Below are 19613 nucleotides of genomic sequence, written 5' to 3'. Positions count from 1 at the left end.
TTCGTGCTATTTTTAGACCTCCAGAAGACCTTTACTGCATATTCATGCAGGATTCGAAAGCCTCATTATTATCTAGGCTTGTACTTGTGTGCTTTAAGAGCAAATATCACTTTAATTTGCATAATTGCATCGATTTCTGTTTAACACTCGACCTTTTAATGCTTTTCCGATGATGTCAGGACCTTTTAAACGCTTACGTTTTTTTTTTGTACATGTCAAGAGGGTAACTCTCCCATAAAAGAGAATTTTGGTACTGTATTTACCTCTCAAAAAATCTAATTTGTTGTCGCACGCCATTGTAATTTGAGTTCCAAGCAGTCGAGTAAAGAAGACTTTTCCGCACTAGTGCGAAAAAGTATCAAATCCTGCACGCAAGTAGAAAATAGTATATTGTACAACAAGGGTGAATAAGATTATTCTTTAATTGAACACTAACTGAAACTCAAAACATAAGCCAAAATGCAATGTTTTGATGCCAACTGTCAGTTTAGATGACATTTAGAAGAATTATTTTGTTTACGTTCAAGATTAGCTGTAATTGGTCTATCTCATATCGCACGCTGACAATTGCCTGTGATTGGTCTATTTCATATCGCACAGTTTCGGTTCTCTAAACTGTTGAGGAATGAACCAATATCCCTGTAGGAGTAGAAAAAGATATTTTTACTAGAAGGCCTGTTAAAATAAGCGTTCTGACTTTAGACTTACTCGTACGTTTGAAATGTCTTTTACTACGTCACAAGGAACCGTGCCTGGCTCATCTTACCATTCTTTTTAAGCTTTTTACAAAATTACTAGGGATGTAATATTAAAACGTAAGACGTAATAGCTCGTTTTAATGCATAAGCATTACAAACTTTATATGGTTTAAGACCCCATTTATCAAACGCTCTAATTTCATAGATTTATGGTTATGTAATAGAATCTTCCAACATTATGATCAAAATATTGATGACTTCACACTGGTTTATAGATAAAAACTAACTATTGGATGCATGAAGCTATCAAGTAAAAGTGACTGTTCCTCATCTTTTGTTAATTTTTGTCCGTAAATGGCAGAATTTCTAGTACCATTTCACTTGATGCTCTCACGGGCAGAAACCGAAACGGATATATTAAATGTATATTGGACATGCATTCTCGCCGGAAACGCCGCCATATGCGTGCCAAACATGCAAAAGAGGCTAGAGCTCGAATCAGCTAAGAAAAGGCCACGGCCGTCATCAAACGATGATGTCACGATCTCTGTACGTCTCGCTTTAAATATTGCTGCCTTCGTTACTTTCCAAGTTGATGCAGCGAGTCAATGGCGTGCTATTCTCTGCTCAGTGAAATGAAATTTAATTAACGTAAATAGGTGTAGTTTTTGCTTTTTCATTTCATAAATTGTATTAAAACAGGATAGGTAAGTAGGTTTTATAAAACAAACCAAATACATATACATACATAATATTGACGCTTTGAGAACAAAATTGGCCTAGGTCTCTGGTCCCATTTCTTTAAATATTAATTTAAAAAATAAACAAGAAAACAAGCAAAGGGTAAATTAAAAAAACATACAGTGTGTTTCGGTTAAAAAGATCTGTGCAAATTATTTTTCTGCTGTAGCTGCAGGGTGATGATTGATGAAGAATATTAAATACCAATTAGTTTAAATCCAAATTATATAACTTAACTTAGGGCAATGTTAACCACAAAAAAACATTGTCTTGGGGCAATTAATCAATTATTGGAAGATAAAAATAGGCAGCTGGTTTCTTTGTTCAATTATTCTTAATTTGAAGGTCCTACAGTGCAGCTAGACCTTGAAAATGAAGTCTCAAAGTAACTTTCAGCTTGCCTTTGCATCGTTTTTGATATACAGGGTTTCATGAAGAAGAGGTAATATTTAAAATTTGTTATCTTTGTTAAATTTAATAATCATATATTTTTATAAATTTGATAATTTTGTTTATTTATAAATACATATACATATACAAATTACGAATTCATAACATAAAACAAAAATCCAAAACTTAGTCTAGGAGTGAGCATCCTAATTCTTCTTCGGATAAACTGGCATCACATTCATCATCATCACCAGAATCTTCATCGCTATCATCAGATGAACCAGTGTTAACAGTAAAAATAAGCTGGTCCACTGTATCATCAAAAATATGCTCTTTTTTTATGAGCTCCTCTTCATACTTTTTTACATGCTGGCAAATGTCAAACCACTCTTTTTCAGACACCTCTTGAAATTTTTGTTTTGTTAAAGCTTCGGTATCAGACAATTTAAAAGTGGTATTATGAGCTGCTACCCAATTTTTAACCAAAGCCCAAATTTTTTCTATTGGGTTTAATTCTGGATGGTAGGGTGGTAAACGCAACACAAGATGCCCATGTTGTTCTAACAGCCTATCTAAGTTATATTGTGGAGGAAATCTAAATTTATTTTCTTGTATGATTTGATACAGCTCTGGCTTTGTTAAATGAGGATCTGCTGGGATTCCTTTTTCCACTAGCCAACTTAACATATCTCCTTTTTTAGTAGCCGTTGTAATATTTTTGTTAACAGTAACATTGTGGTAGGCTGCATTGTCTATAATAAGGACTGAGCGGTCAGGTAAATTAGGAAGCAATTGCTTTTTTACCCAAGTCATGAAATTCTCATGGTTCATATCATCATGATAATCTCCTGTTTTTAAACCTAAAAAAAAAAAAAAAAAATCATAGTACAAACATTATGTGTCTTATATGATGTGTAAAATGTGGTTAAACTTATTAATTACTTGTTATATAAACTTATTTTATTTAAGCAGGAGGAAGTACTTAAGTAGGTTTGAGGTGTACATAAATATTACCTGACTTAAATATAAGCAATCCATTTTCAATAAATCCTTTTTCTCCACCTGCGTGCACTATTATAAGGCGTTGTCCTTTAGAAATTGGTTTTTGTAAGCCTTTAAAACTTTCATCATACCATCCTTTGTCATGAATATGACTACTGTGAATGTATGTCTCATCTGTATATACAATATTGCGACCTTCTGAGCGGTATTGCACCAATTTTTTTAAAAAATTTATTCGTTTTAAGCGAATGTCATATGATTCACACAAGAATTTTCTTTTGTCTGGTGTCTTCTGCCACCTACAAAAGATAAAGTTATTTTGATGTACATGATTGCCAAGATGTAAAACATACTAAAATCCAATGTTCTTAAGCAATCGCCCTAAGCTGCTTACACTAATGGATTCAGTCAAGATTTGCTGGTCAATAATTTTTTGCAAAATACCTGTAAAGATAAAAAATAATCCCATTTTAGTCTAAATTTTGTTGTTTTAAATTTTCAATTAACACATTATCAAGGTTTATACATATAGCAAACTAGGCTTACATTTAATTGTAAAAAACATGGTAAGTTCTGCTAGAAAAACTCTGAAGACTCTGTAGGTATACCTAATGTATTATAAACTTACCTTTTAATGTTGGAAGTTTTTTCTCAAGAATATAGAAATCATAAATAATTTCTCTGATTCTTTTGATTTCATCAGGTTTGATGTTATCCAATTTTAATTTTTTAATCTGTCCCTTCTTTGTAGGAGTGTGAAATGATGAGCTTGGCCCTCCCCATTCAACATGTAGTGCTTCTCTAGATATCTTCTGCACAGTAGATCTAGACACCCCTGTAGCTGCTATAGTTCTCTCTCTAAAATGATATTTATTATATTATTCAACGTTTTCGTCGTTTTTAATCAAAGACAATACCTGTAGTTATTCAAAGGAATGGAAACTCCTTCTGCCTCCTTCTTCATAAATTCTAAGACGTTACTTACAATTTCACGCCCTTGGCTGTGTATCACAACACCTTTCTTCCCAATCTTTTTTGGAGACATTATGACAAATTAACGATTTTTACTTATAACACGTGAACTCAAACTGCGACCATCAACAACACAACCAAAACACCAGACTAAAACGGAAACTAACCTAACCTAATTTTTAAACTCAACCTGTCCGCCACTACATTTTTTTAAACTTGGCAACATCGTTTAGAGTGCCGGCTAGTAAAAGCATGTAAAAGGGTCCATCTGTCCCTGGCCGCACCCGCATTTGTTTTAATTGTGCCCAAGTAAAAAACCGTACTACGTTGCCAAGTGGCTTTTTGACCGCTTAAGAATTTATTTTCGGGAATATTTTAATAGGACGCCTCTGATTATATCTAATGCGACGGCAACTGTAGAAGGAGAAAGAAATAGTTTTAAAAACTGCGTCATTGATGATGCGGTGGCCTTTTCTCATCTGAATCGAGCTCTAGTCATTATTGTTTTTGTTACGGTGTTATAGTTTTATTCTGTGCTGCAGTTAGAGTAGCATATTGGTGCTTATTTTTCTGCCGTTGACTATCTGTGGTGTATTCCCTGAAATTCTGTAAAAAGTTTTCCGTAACCTTAGACGTTTGCCACGACACAAAACTGATTTACTCACGGTTTATAGCGACACCCATGGGAATTCGATTCGCCTATTTTTCTAACAGTAACTCGACTCTCCCTCGATTAGGATGCAGCTTTAATTAACCTTGAGCTTGTACTTTTTGTGATTGAAATCTCACTGAGGGTCAGCGTTGTTCGACGAATATAATAGTTAACTAACAATCTGCATAAACCGCATTTTACAATAATTTCAAGTTGTTCTTATCTTTTGCAAAAAAAATCTTTACAATGTCATTCAGTTATTAAAAATAGTCATAAACTTAATTCCGATTGTTTTGACCTTAGAAATACTCGTCGCACCATGGCGCACAAAAGTTTACTAAACCAAGAAAACAATGCCGGGTCTAACAAACCATGAAAGTAATAAAAAGAAGTTGGTACTTTATAAAAAAAAAACTGGTATTAGAGAAGCCGGAAGCGGCCAAAAAATGCCTAGATTCAAGGCCAAAAACTGTGATATAACGTAGTTCTACGCGTTACGCCGTATAATGTAAACTCGTTGATGATTTTAATCAATTTCCTAATTTTTTTTTCCAGTTGTCCCGGCATTTCAAATCGAAAATCATTGTAATTCATGGCCGTCGCTATCAATAACGCGCATTGTTCTATTGTAGGGTTTCGTCGGGTTTAAAAAGCATTTCCAGGCGTTAATGCAGGATTCCATTACCAACACTGTAATCGCTATACAAAACCGTTAAAACAAACACTCGATATGGAAAAAAATACAAGGATTTACGCCAAAAGTGTGTTAACTGTATAAACATAACCTACACACGCCTTATTCGTTGTGTTTTTTTTTCGGCTAGAAACAATATTGCCAAACTTTCTTAAAAATAACATTGCTTTATAGCTCTATTATAATAAGTAGTTTGTGATTGGTCAAGAAAAAGCAGCAAGCTGAAAGCTGCTTTTTTTGACCAATTACAAACTACTCACTGCTGAGATTTAGGCAATTTCTGCACATGTGGACCAAATTCCCGCTAAAAAACATTAAAAGCGAATTTTCTCGACTATTACCACTCAAACCAGGTTAAGATTAAACTTAACCACTGAATTTTCCTTGACTTATGGTCTAAACCATGACGTCAAACTTAATTAGGATTGTTAGGTTAAATTCGTGTCAACAGGAGCTGTTAAAAGTGCAAAAGTTGTTTGTTTTGATTAGTATTAGTATTATTAATAATTTAAATTCATAATGGAGTGTTCAGTTTTCGTAAATGGCGAAGTTTTTACAATACATATGAAGCAGCTGAAATAGCTTAACAGTTAAAAACATGTATGAACCCTTCACCTAATTAAAATTAAGATTTTAACGATTACCTATTTGTGTAGTCTTTTTCTTTTGTGGATGAGTTTAATTTTTGATAAGTACCCTAGCCTAGAGTTTTATTTTTTTGTTATTTTGTGACCTGCTGATTTATTTTGTAAAATTGTAATTTGCTACAAAGTATAAAAACTTTTCTGTTAGTAGATGTTGCTGTTCTGTTAGTAAACAAATCAAATTTGAGATAATTCAAACCACTTTTTATTGATGTTTCACGTTGACAGATGACAGAGTTAACTATGACGTCACAAAAGTTAACTACTATGAATGTGTGTCGTCACTCCAAAAAGTTTGATCGAGAAAATTGGCCTTAAGAAACATAAAAGATAAGATATATTAGATTAATAATAAAAAAAAAGCTTCAAAATGGTTTTAGAGTACGGAATCATTGATAAACATTATTTGGGATCAAATCGTAAATAATCATATCATATAAAATATCAATTTCTTTAATATGAATGGGTTTTAACGGCTTATCCAGAAGAGTTCTTGATATTAACTAATTGATTGGGATTTCTTGATTTGAGAGTTAATTTTAGGTTATAAAGGGGTTTCTATCCCCAAAAAGCCTAACTAACAAAACGAAATTTGCAGGTTAGGTTATGCATGTTCAATCAGTTTTCAAAGTTTTTGTATTTTTTTGAGTGTCAACATTTTAATTTAAAAAAGTGATTTTAGTAGGCAAAAATTCGAAATTAAATTGGTCTTCTGGTAGGCTACAACAAGCGGCAACATCGCGGTTAACCTCCGCCAAAGCAAAGTTGGTTAATATAACAAAACCCGGTCTCGAGAGCGTTCGGGGCCCGTGCATCGCAAGATGGCCGTGACAGTGGCGGCGCGCCGTTCAAACTTTTCCCCCTCACCCCTCCCTGGTGTGCCGCCCCTCGCTCCTCTTTCCGCGGGTCTCCACACAGGTAAGTCGCTGGAATGCGCCGGAGTGGGGGGCGAGACAAGGTAACAACCTGTTGTGACGTCACGCTTGTTGCCATCCCCACTGCGCCACCACGTACCCGAGTACGACATTAGCGAGACTCGGACTCGACGTTGCCAAATATACTCTATTCTCCTGGTTTTCATTGATTAGGTACCATAATAAGTACCTACTAAACCAGATAGGAATTTTCAAAATATTTTTTTTCAATTTGCCCTGTAGAAGACAAATATTTGACAGACTAGTAAATAGGTACCACCTTCGACTTTTTTATACAAAAAATTTAGAAAGATTTTTTAATCGGAAAGTTGGCAACACTGCTCGAGCTCATCGAGAGTGACTTACAAAGATACTTTCGATAAACAGAACCCACTTACATACATTGCCGCGGTAGCGTCGAACGTAGACATATATAGAGTGTGCCGAAATTTCGATTTTCGACCCGGTACTACTTTCGGGACGTTCGAGTGATCGCGACGTTCAATTAGGCGAGAAACCCTCCGCGCTCGCTTTACGAGGGGGGGCATCGACTATTCGGGGAGCAGTGTGGGTTCCCCAAGGTTTCGTGGGGGAAAATTTTAATGATGAAACGTAGATGGGCAGGGTTGCAAGCGGTGAGATTGACCCCGGAAGATTCTAGTGCGGAAGTGACATCATCGTCGACCACTTTGGTAATGAGTCCGGCGAATTCGCTCGCGTCCACGGACATTGGAGAAGTGGACTTGGAATTTTGGGATTTGGACATTAGTGGACAGAATCATGCCAGAAACTTAATTATTCAAAACGGATACGGTGCGATCAGTGGACATACTATTATCGCCAAATCTGATACCAGCTCTATGTCAGGTACATCTATTTTTTTTTCCCCAAATAGAAAAGTTCCTCAAATATAACCTACTTACAAAAGTAGTTGGACGGAAACTTAAAGCATAAAATTAAGTGTAAATTAGTGAAAACGTGCTAATTATGTTTTTCTTTACAACGCAAAATAAATATTGTTCTGTCATAGTTAAAACATATTTTTGGAAGATATCTAAAGACATTTTTAATAGTTCATATGATTTATAATTCAATTAGTCTAGACTTTGTACTCTTTCTGATCTGAATCTGCTTTTAGCTAAACTAACATCTAACCTATAGCATCTTTCTTGATCAAATCACTTTGTTAGTCAACTACAATGAAATATTTGATTTTAGTAATATTTATTCAGTTATACAGAAAAGCCAATATCAATATCAGCAACTGTGTAGCTGTCTTTATAAAAGAAACGCGGGAGTGTTAATAAATAAACAAATTAGATTACTGTGTCAATAGCTCGTAATAAAGCGAGATAAAACATTCTAAATCACATCGAGTGCATTTACCCACATTTTTTTTTAACGAGCATCTCATATTAAGTTCATGTTCTAAATATACGCGTTTGCCAATTTATAATTCGATAACCTTAAACTTGCGATAAGAGGAGCTTTTAAAAGTAAACGAACTTGTATTTGTCGATGGCGAAATTATTGAATAAATCGATGGGTGAAAGATGACGGAGTTTCTCTTTTTAATTATATATTGGATATCGACGTTTAATTAGCGAATGGGAATTAAAAGCCGGCACGTTTGTTCTTCAAACTGCGAAAAATCACGCTATACAGGGTGGTCCAGTTTTAAGTGTCAATAATTCACCATTTGATGCTAATCAAAAAATAAGTTAACTTGCATTCTTTCATTTTTCTGAAAAACGTTTCCTAAGGAAGATACAGTCCTCCAAATTTCAATTTAAAAAATCGTTTTATAGTTTAAAACTGAGACTCCAAGACTTGTGAAAGTCCAAATTTGTACTGAATAGTCTAAAAACTTTTTTACTACTAAAAATAATATAAAAGTTGACTTTTAATGCTAGAACTGACTTTACTAGGACTAAAGAGAGTCCAAAAGTATATTTTCAAGACTTTAATTGGTGTACAACTGAATTTTCTGGACTGGACAACAAGTCTAGAAGTAAATTAAATTTTCGGACTATTTTATTTCTAAAAATTAGTTCTCAAGGCTATTCTTGTAGCATATGGTACCAAAATTTTTTACTTTTATTACTGAAGAAACTTGACTTTTGGAAATAGTCTTAAACTCGATTTTTCAGTCTTAAAAAGTACTAAAAACAGTCTGAATTTCTTAGAGGTGCTACAATTTATTGCACCTATGAGTGTAGAAGTCAATTTAATAGTGAAGAAGCTTGAAATAACATTTTCAAGATTATGGTCAGTGGACAAACTGGCTTTTAGGCCTGATAAGTCAAGAACTTTGTAAAGATAGTCTTGAAACTCGATTTAAGGCACTGAAAACAGCCTTAAAACACTAAAAACAGTCTAGTTTATTAAGAAATACACGAATTTTTAGCACTGAGGTGTCTAGAAGTCGATTTAATAGTGACAAAGCTTGGAATGCTATTTTAAGTCTATGAAGAATGTAAAAATTATTTTTTAAGTTTGCTATGTCAATAACTTGGTGAAGATAGTCTTGAAACTCGATTTTCCAAGCTGAAAGCAGTTTTGAAGCACTAAAAATAGTCCAGAATTCGAAGAAAATGAAAAGCAAAGTGAAAAGCACGAAAAGTTCGTTTTCAAGACAATTTTCATGAATCTAATGTCAATGTCCTGCATCTAAGTCTATTTTCAAGACTGAAATTTGTCTTCAAATTATGAAAACTTACTTCACATGCAAATTTTAAGCTTCTGATGTCCCTTTTCATTAGTTCAGTCACATTTTGGGGTTCAAGTCAATTTTTAAGGTTTAAATGTATGAATTTGTAGTAACAAATTCTTGAAATAGTAGTTTTTATGTCTACAAGTCAATTTTTAGTATTAAAGTCTCTCGATTTGCATGAAAACTGGTTACAAACACAACTTTGAAGCTTCTGAAATTTTTATCTTTTCTAATTCAATTTTCAAAACTAAAGTCTTTTAGTTTGTCTGGAAACTATGAAAACTGGCTACAATAATATTTTTTAAACTTCTTAAGTGAATTTTCCGTTTTCAAGACAATTTTTAAGTTGGGTTAGGTTAGTTTTAGGTCTTTGACCGTAATAACGTGTAATAAAGTGCTTGTTCCAAATTTGATCAATATTGCTCCAACGGTCTGACAGTTATGACAAAAAAAAAAAACGATTTTTTAAACAGAAGGACTGTATTTTCCTTAAAAAGCATTTTTCAGGAAAATGACATAATGAATGTCAACTTATTTTTTAATTGGCTATGGATTGGTGAATTATTGAAATTTAAAACTGGACCACCCTGTGACATACATGAGCAAACGCTTATTTTTAGTTGTTTGGAATATATTGGAAACAATTTATCATGAATTTTCGATTTTGGGTCAAGAGTAATTTTTTCGAGTTTTCTAACTTGCCTATTAATCCCCGTTTCAGTATTCGTGTTCATTAAAGCTGATATTACAGCACCCCACGATGGGAAGATTGATGACTGTATCCCAGTTAAGTTCCAAGAGGGGTCACGTTGCTCTTTTGTTGTAGCTGGCTTTTGTTCTGGCCCATGAATTATGGCTTGACGTTTCGTAAAAAAAAAACCTCCACCATATATTGACACCGTTTTGTTTTTTTAATTTTCTGGAGGATACGGTGTGATGATTAATTGTATGTAAACTAAACCTGGCGTCCTACTTCAGGAAAGTGATATGGACATTTGATATTTCATTCACCATGTTTTGATATCAAGTGTAACGTTGCATTTTATTGGTCATGGATTATCTGCAGTGTGTCCTTTACGTGTCAGTGTGGTAATGGGATAATGATACACATTAATAGTACAAACTTTACACAATAGTCAAATTCAAGGAATCTTGTTATTAGTCAAGTGCAATGCAAGAATCTATTTGTATAACAAAATGACAAACATGACGTTTTTAGTTCTATTTGTTTAAGAGTCCTCGTGCTAATCCGCGTATACGAAAAATCCCATACACCAAAATTTAATAGCAACAGTTCGTAAAATAAACCGTCTAGACCTGCTCAACAATTATCTGTGTATTCGAGGGCAAGGACCCGATCGTCAAACACACATTTGACTAACCTTTCAAGGGCAAAACGACGTAGAAAAAAATCATTGACCCCTTACGCCGCACTCTAATAATCCGCACCTTATCATTCTTATCATTATTTTGCGTTTATTAGACGAATTTCGCAGAACGAGTCAACACATCCAGGTGCTCTGCGGGGTAATTGCACTTTTTCGGAAAAAGAGGTCATTGCATTTTGGTTTGTCTATGTTTGTATACGATATCGAGGGAATTTGCGAAGATTAGTGGGTCCGTAGAGGTCACACGAGGATCATTGGAAAAAGTGTTATTGATCCTGTGTTTTAGACAGGTTTTAATAAATGTACAAAAAACATTGCTGATTATTTTTCTTATCAGTCATTTTGATATTTTGTCGATAAGTGTGGTAAAACCAATTTAGGTGCATTATATAAGGTGGTCCAGTTTTAAATGTCAATAATTCAACATTCGATAGCCCATCAAAAAATGACATGCATTATGTCATTTTCCTGAAGAACGCTTTCTAGGGAAGACCTCCAAATTCAGTTTAAAAAACTGCCAGACCAATTTTGATCAAATTTGGAACAAGTATTTTCCTGCACTATTTTCTATGGTCACTGGATATTATTCAAAATTCATCTGTGAGGTTAGAAGTTAATTTTTGACACTAAAAATAGCAGAAAAAAAACCTGAGAGTTCAAACTAAACTTTTGAACACCCTGTAAATCAATTCAAAATTTTTATACAGTGTGTCCTGAAATGAAATCGCAACAAAGAGAAACAGCAAATTTCAGCTCGCATGATAATAAATCCACCCTGTTTAACTATGGAGCAATTACCACTGTCTTCCTGGGTTATCGTATCTTTTTAAAATGGTTCAAAAGGATTCAAATCTAATCATCTGAGAGGTTTACTAGTTAATTTTTGACACTGAAAATAATCAAAGAAAAACAGGATTTTTAGACTAATTTAAAACTGTAAAACTGATCATTCAAGACTTGTGAGAGTCCAAATTTGTATTGAATAGTCTAAAAACTTGTTCCTAGAATTCAATTAAACACTGGTAACAGTCCAAATTAAATTTTCGGACTAATTCAATTCTAAAAAATAGTGTTCAAGATTAATATCACAGTATTTAGTGTCAAAATTTGTTACTTTCATCAGTGAGCAGTCTGAAACTTGATTTTTACTGTTATAAATAGTTTTAAAGTCGATTTTTCAGTCTAAAAGCACTAAAAACAGTCGGAGTTTCTGAGAAATGCTTCAATATTTTGCACTGATAAGTGTAGAAGTCAATTTAATAGTGAAGAAGCTTGAAATGAAATTTCCAGGACTATGGACAGTGTACAAACTGGGCTTTCAGGCCTGATAAGTCAAAAACTTTGGGAAGATCTCGAAGAGCTTCAAAAGTTAGTATTCAAGTCAATATTCATGAATCTAATGTCAATATCCTGCATTTAAGACTAAAATAGCAAATTATGTTTTCAAATCATGAAAACTTGCTTCAAATATAAAGTTGAAGCTTCTGATGTCACTTTTGATTGGTACAAAGTCATCTTTTTTGGTGTACAAAGCAATTTTCAAAGTTTAAATGTGTGAATTTGTAGGCAAAAATTTTAGAAAAAATTGTTTTTCATGTCTACAAGTTAATTTTCAATTATCTAAAAACTGTGACAACTGACTTCAAAGTGACAACTGTGACAAATTTTCATCGTTTCAAAGTAAATGTACTGGTTTCTGAGACAATTTTTCTTTATTTTGTCTGGAAACTATGAAAACAGACTACAAAAACCTTTTTTTAAGTCAATGTTCATCGTTTCCAAGATAATTTTTAAGTTGGGTTGGGTTGGTCAAGTTTTTTGAGAGAGATTAACGGAAATTTGTTGTCAGTTTGGTTGTATCAGTCGTTTATTAAGGTCCAGTTTTGGTCATCAAAGTTAGGGTTAGTAGATGTTTGAAAAGCTTTATGAAAATGTCTAGCAAATGCGTTAGCTTTGTCTTGGTCTGTGTATTGTTCGGTGCAATTTTCGTTTATTGTCCCTAGCGGATTTGTTTTCTTGTATGTAGTTTTTTAATTTTCTGCCAGTATGTTTTTTCGTTGTCATGTACGATTTCTTGGCATGCTTGCACCCATTTGTCTTGTTTGTATTGGTCTATTAAAGTCTTCACGTTTCTGTTGAGTTCGTTAAGTTTTCTTTTTAAATCATTGTCTTGTGTGTGGGTGCATTTTTTATTTTTTACTAAATATTCTTGTTAACACTTCTAAAAAGTATTAATCATCAGGCAATGATTTCTTAACTCAATCTTCTGTATCACTTTTATAAGTTGATGTAGCAGTTTGGATAAAATACATGAATCAACTGAACCCAATACCGATCGAAAATTATTATTCTACTCATGTTTTGAATACATCAAACCAATTCTTGCCGACTCATTACAACATAATTCAATAAGTAAAACTCAAGCAGACCATACCTTTTTTGGAATTTTTTTTAGGCATTTCAGATTCTCCTTATTATAAAGGCTGTTGTGCCCATAAGGCTCTCAACTAAAATTTACTGCAAAACTGTGGACTCTGTGGAGAAATTGAAAACTTCTGATTATAATTTTCTACTGGATATTATTCTTTTTAAAATGTTAGTATAAATATCTTTTCCAATCTAAAGTTTTTGGATTTGACTAGATTGAATCAATTTGGTTAATTATAATATAATTCAATATGATATCTAGCAGACCATTTCTTGGGGAGAAAAAAAATTAGTCGAGTCATTCGGGTCTAATCTCGGTCGTTTGAAACCCTACTGTCGGCGCAACTGAAACCATTTGAAAATGCCGTTTTTTTTCGGTTTCGGTCGAAATTAAGCCGCTTAAGTCTTGATTTCTTATGGGAGAGGTAAGACGTAGAATCGAATTTTATACATCTCCAGACTGGTAATTTGGTGAAAGGATAAAATCGTGTACGACGACGCAGGAGCGACCAAACAAATCTCCAAGTATTTCAAGGTTGTCCGAGCCAGTTTCTAAAACGGACGACGTCTTAATGCGTTTTTAACATTTGGGTTCTTGAATAATTTGATACATTCTCGAGGATGTTTTCTGTTGTAGGAATTCCATAGGTGTTACCTTAGACGCGTTGAGGAATTGCGGCGATTTCCCGACCATAAATCTGTCTCCAAAAAAGGGCCTCCAGCGTTAAATATCCATTCTTGACCACTAATAAACGATAACAATTGTTAAAACGGCAGTTTAATGGTTGTCATGGAAGTAGAAAGACATTAAGATATGGTTTTTATGTACATATAAACATTCGGCGGCAATCTACACGTGTTAATCTCGAGAATGTTTACAAACAGTCTCCAAATAATCAGGCTTAGGTTCTTTAATGTTATTGTGGTCACAATGATTGATTGTTTGGTTTTAGGCCCGACTTATATACATTTTAATCAATTTGCCTTTGCATACAAATTAGCTAATGATTTTCAGAAAACTCCTGAAGGCGTTGCGTGAATCACTAAATAACCAGAGGGTGTTTGTTCACTCTGGCCACGTCAGTACGCAGGGAAAGTGCAACATTGTGCAATTATTGCGGTCTCGAAAGCTTTTGTGTAATGTAGGACAACTATACGAAATCATTTTGGTGAATTGTGAGTGATTTGCTATGTTTCAAGTCAAGGTTAATCACCATCGTTATTTTGTCATTATTTCATTCTATATGATGCTTCAGATGTCCGTTTAACGTTTTTCCTTTCTTCAATAACCAACATTTTTTATTAATTGGAGCTTTCCTGTATTGCGGTATCCTGGAGCATATTTTGATTTAATCACTTCAATAAAACCAAGCTTAAGTCCTAATTTATTGACTGGTCGAAACGTTTTGCCTCCAGACTATTAACGGCTCATCCTATCATTATATCGAAGTACTTTATTGTTTACAAAAAAGCTACGCATCGACCATAAAATGTGTTCCTGTCGACATCTTGATATGGACATTTACATTCAGTTCACGTAGTAATGAAATCCAGGCATTGCTTTATTCACCAACGAAGAAACAGCAAACATCAACGATTTTGTTATGAACTGAAAAAAGTGCATTCTTTCACGTTTTGAAGGGATCGCAACCCATATGGCAACGGGCTGCCAAATTGATGTTTTTATTATTAGCCCCGAGACAATGGCAATTTTGGTTTTGAATGCACGTTAGGCCGACAAAAGCAGCAAAATTTGTTTCGGACGATAAAAAAATATGGTTCTCTTGGCAACGGGGAATAGAATTCAAGGTTAGTTATGCAACTAGAACGTCAGGTGCATCTGCAATCAACCGTTTCATCTGACTATTTCCTGTTTTAGAAATTCGATCTCGGGCAACTGTTGCTCCAAAGAATTGTTAACACAATTTTGGTCTATCACTTATTAGAATATTATAGTAATAATTATTGCAAGAGTTCACTGAACCTTAACGTTAATAAATAAATAATGTAAATAGTAAAAACAAAATGTAGGTGCGACAGTTGGGTATGTACCTAACCAGTTATTGCTTTTGTAAACGTTCGTTTTCCACTTTTAACACAGTCTTGTTTTAATTTATCATTTTGTGTGTTGTTCGACGTGACTAAACCGGGTCAAATTCATTAAAACCGATTAAAAAAACACGCCAACAGGTTTTTGGTATTGACCATTTCCAGTATCGCGACCTACTTATGGACCACCCGAAGAAAATGATGATGTCTCGAAGGACCAAGCAGCCGAAACAAGACTCAAAACAGATTTCAACAGGAAATGTCGGGTGTAATTATTATTCAGTTACTCAACGCAACGCCCTTGTCTAATATAGTTTTAATGGGATCTGTCTTCTAATTATATTAATAATAATTATTCGATATTATAAACTCTATTCTGTACCATGTAAATTTATCATGTTAGGCAGTTGATTAAAAACATTTTACGCACATAATGACCTGCCTGTTGGCCTTTTGTTCATTGATGGCGATACAATGTGTGTATGTGGGATATTGAATCGTTAATAATGAATGATTAAAGTTATAGAACGCGTGTGTTTTTTGCTTTCGCGAAGGTCGGGGCAAATTTGAAATTTGTCGCGCTTACTTCTTGTATACAGGGCTTTTCAATGAAAAGTACCTTGAATATCTTCCAAAATTATTTCTCTGTTAAAAAATGCTAAGACACGTCAACAAAGATTGCAAGGGGGACATCTTTTTACGTAGGATTTGAATTTCTGCCATCAGCCCCTTTGCCCCTTTGCCATAGCCACCCCCACTAAGTTGTGGGTATGTATTACTCTCTGCCTAAGGTCTGCAATATTGGCCGGCTGTGTTGCATAGACTTTAGATTTTAAATGCCCCCTTAGAAAAAAGTCCAACGGAGTGAGGTCGGGTGATCACGCAGGCCATTCCATGGGACCACGTCTACCAATCCATCTTCCAGGAAATCGATTGTTCAGATATTCTCGAACGGGAAGTGAATAGTGTGGAGGTGCATCGTCTTGTTGGAAAATTAGTTGATTTTCAAATAAATTTTCATCATTTTCTAGTAGCTCTGTTATGGTCGGATCAACAGTGGTGTCAAGAAGCTCAAGATAAGTAGCGCCATTCAAATTACCATCAATAAAAAACGGACCAACGATGTGGTCTCCTAAAATACCTGCCCAAACATTAAGTTTTTTTGGATATTGGGTATGGGTTTCCCTAAACCAATGTGGATTCGTGTCTGACCAATACCTACAGTTATGCCTGTTCACTTCTCTATTCAAAAAAAACATACACTCATCACTGAAGCAAATATTGTACAACCAGTTCACGTTGTTTGTCAGATTAGTAGACATCATTTCACAAAATTGTAGTCTTCTATCATAGTCATCTTCGTTTAATTCCTGAACCAATTTTACCTTGTATGGATGAAAATTGTGTTTTTTTAAAATTCTCCATACACTGCTTCTCGAAACACCCGATGCATGGGAAATTTGATTTAAAGACTGATTATTATCCATTGCAACGTGTCCCAAAAGAGCAACTTCAATTGGTTCAAAGTCTCAATTCAAAGCAAATGTACAAATAAAATAGTGCAATTAATTCCTTATGAAATACCCTTTCCAACGATGTGCCACACAGGGTATGGTGCCATTTGAAAACTTAGTGGGGGTGGCTATGGCGGCAAAGGGGCTGATGGCAGCAATTCAAATCCTACGTAAAAAGATGTCCCCCTTGCAATCTTTGTTGACGTGTCTTAGCATTTTTTAACAGAGAAATTATTTTGGATAAGATATTCAGGGTGGCTACCTTTCATTGAAAAACCCTGTATAATAAAACGGTTAGCTTTTAACACTAAACGGAAACTAACTTCTTGGTAAAGTAGTCTTAAAAGGGTATCATTATCATTGTAGCATTCTGGGGTATAACAGCTAAAGTACCACCCGTATATGTTTGGTCAAACACCCCTCAGTGCTTAATCAATTAAGTGAATGTGTAAAACGGAGGGTGTCAAACGACAGCTGATAAATAAAATTTGTGTACCGTAAAATTTGATTCACATGCTGTCAAAGTTCTCTAAGAAAACTTAAGTTACCCATGGAGACATAATAATAATTATAATTACCTTGAGTGGCCTGCAAGTATCAGTGATCTAAACCCTATTGCACATTGCTCGCAACGTATACTATTACTGAATCCAGAATTTCAAATATAATGTAAGGACCAATTTTAGAGCATTTTGTACTTCAAACGTAACTAAAACGACTCAATCTCTACCAGCTAACCGCTAAGTTATGTAATCGACCACGAAAACCCAACACGGAAACATAATCTTTTTCTGGGAACTCTGCTAACCCGAGAATAAATCGAAAGGTGCTGGGCCTGAGGATCGACGTGGCACATTCGCCAGTTGCTCTCTCTTCCTAATTTGAATGCGGGGCCACCTCTATAATTACCGAATTGGTTGCATATGGCCCCGGTTCGTCCGAAATGGGTCAGTAGAATGGTATTTTCAGGGTCAGCAAAATTCGGGAACATCTGGTCCAATTTTTTTTCTAAAGCAGGTGTTGTCTGCTTTCTTGTCGAGGCCACAATAATGGCCTAAACGACCGGGATCAATTTGGCGAAAGTATAACCAATCTTTTAATGCTGAAAACGCAGGAATGCACCTGCTAATCGAAAATTCGAGCTTCCTTAAATATGCATCGAACGCCACTGCACAACAGCAAATCTAATATCCGTTCGAGGCTAATGCGATCAGGCTGCATTCGTTGCAAAGCCGGCCTGCATACATTGCAGATGTTGATCAGGTTGACCCTGACATTGACATTGGCCGACCTCTGACGGGTGCGGAAAGGGCAGGTGCGTCGACATTGGGGGCAACAAAAATCAGATGAGCCGTTGCGTGTAGGGCTTCTTTCACCTTGAAGTTCCAGTTCCTTTTTCCCACTGCCCCAAATTTGCACATAATGTGTTGTTTTTTTTTTTTAAATGAATGCGGTTGTTTCTTTCGCATTCACCGACGAACAGAGGACGTTTGCATGTTTTAAACAATTAATATTTATAATAAATTACTATTAGTCACGTCCATTTAATTTTATTTATGAGGTGTGAGTGTTTACTAGCTGACTGACACTCTACGAAACAAAAGCACTTTGACGATGCTTGTACGGTCAGTTGAACTTGGGGCTTATAATTTTATTTCTCAGGTTTTGTCACGATTACCGTAGAAGATGTTTGCGTATGATGTAATTTAACACTCGAGTCAGCTTTGGTCGGCATGCCCGTGTCAAAACAATATAATATTGATGCACGTTGTTATTGAAATTTGACACGGATCTGGATGGGTTTGTTTCAACATGACACAGTTGTGATTTAGTCAGCATTATCAACAACATTGTTGGTAGTCTTACTTAATATGGGCTTCTTTTATAAACATATACAAAACAATCGAGTTATGAGAATGAGAAATACTTTGAATTTAAATTTCTTAATAGCCTAAATATCCGTCTACGTTATTGCTCTGCAGTATTGACACATTTCATAGAATGATTGAAAATAAGGATTTTTTTTCAAGAAAATAAAGAAAATTTATAGAAAAGGTACATTTTTGTAGGGATGTCAAGTGTTTACCATTATAGTTAGTTTTAGTAGGATTGTATGTAGTTATTAAGAAAATTAACAGTATTACTTGATGAACTTCAAAGGAGGTGAAAAAGGTGGTACGTGGAGGTAGAAGGTGGGAAAAAAGGTTGTTTTTGTTTTTGGTTGTTGATTGTCAAGAGAGACTGTTAATGAGAGCTGGAAAGTCAGTTTTCTAAAAAATTCGAGCAAAAATCAGATTATTGAAGATCAGGGGATCTTAGAAAGCTTTTTCCTTCCGGAACGGAAGTTACTGGGTGTAATACCGAGTGCTACCAGCAATTGTACCGTCTAGTCCACGTTATGACATGGAGCAGATTGTGATAGAGGACCTATTCCAGAAGTGGTTAAATCGATAACCGAGGAGGCCTCCCGGCTGTTACCGAGATACAGCCTTTGCAGTTAAAAATCCACCTCAACGGAAAGGAAGAAGATTGGTCAACTGACGGTTTATTTTGGACAATTTGGACTCTTTGACGAAGAGCATTAGTTGTAAGTAGTTTGTAGTTTTTTGTATTAAAGACATTTGTAGTTTCAATGATATATTTAGAAGCAGGTAGAAAGTAAGTTAGATAGGTTTAGTTATTTACCTTATAAATAACTTGGCATCCCTATTATAGAATTTTTATTCAAGCTTATTTATTTAAATTTTCTTTATTTACTAGATTATTAGAATGAATGGTCAGGGTGAATCTGATGCCAGTTATGATGATACTATCA

At 34.8% G+C, this 19613-nt stretch overlaps 2 protein-coding genes across 8 annotated transcripts in view; one reads left to right on the top strand and one right to left on the bottom strand.

The window, feature by feature from the left end:
• Window positions 1–19613, top strand: part of EcR (Ecdysone receptor) — a 106407-nt gene that overhangs the window by 68323 nt on the left and 18471 nt on the right. The window contains exon 1 of one of the 7 annotated variants that reach the window (XM_081978622.1): window positions 7097–7574. The exons of 5 other annotated variants lie outside the window; for them this stretch is intronic. In XM_081978622.1, coding sequence (XP_081834748.1) covers window positions 7310–7574 — 265 coding nt within the window. In that variant the 5' untranslated portion in view covers window positions 7097–7309. Of the gene's footprint in view, window positions 1–7096; window positions 7575–19613 lie in introns of those variants that run through there. One more of the 7 variants, XM_081978621.1, reaches the window with a different exon arrangement.
• Window positions 1434–4292, bottom strand: LOC145728402 (uncharacterized). Its single transcript, XM_081978623.1, is given in 5 exon segments — window positions 1434–2689; window positions 2844–3130; window positions 3185–3275; window positions 3460–3689; window positions 3749–4292. Coding segments are annotated over 5 exon segments (1410 nt in total). The 5' UTR covers window positions 3877–4292; the 3' UTR covers window positions 1434–2015.

Source organism: Ips typographus, linkage group LG4, assembly GCF_016097725.1.
Source record: "Ips typographus isolate SLU linkage group LG4, UJ_Ityp_2.0, whole genome shotgun sequence".
NCBI classification, from domain to species: Eukaryota; Metazoa; Arthropoda; class Insecta; order Coleoptera; family Curculionidae; genus Ips; species Ips typographus.
Note: the sequence above shows the minus strand (reverse complement) of the source record. Positions and strands in the feature narration are given on the sequence as shown.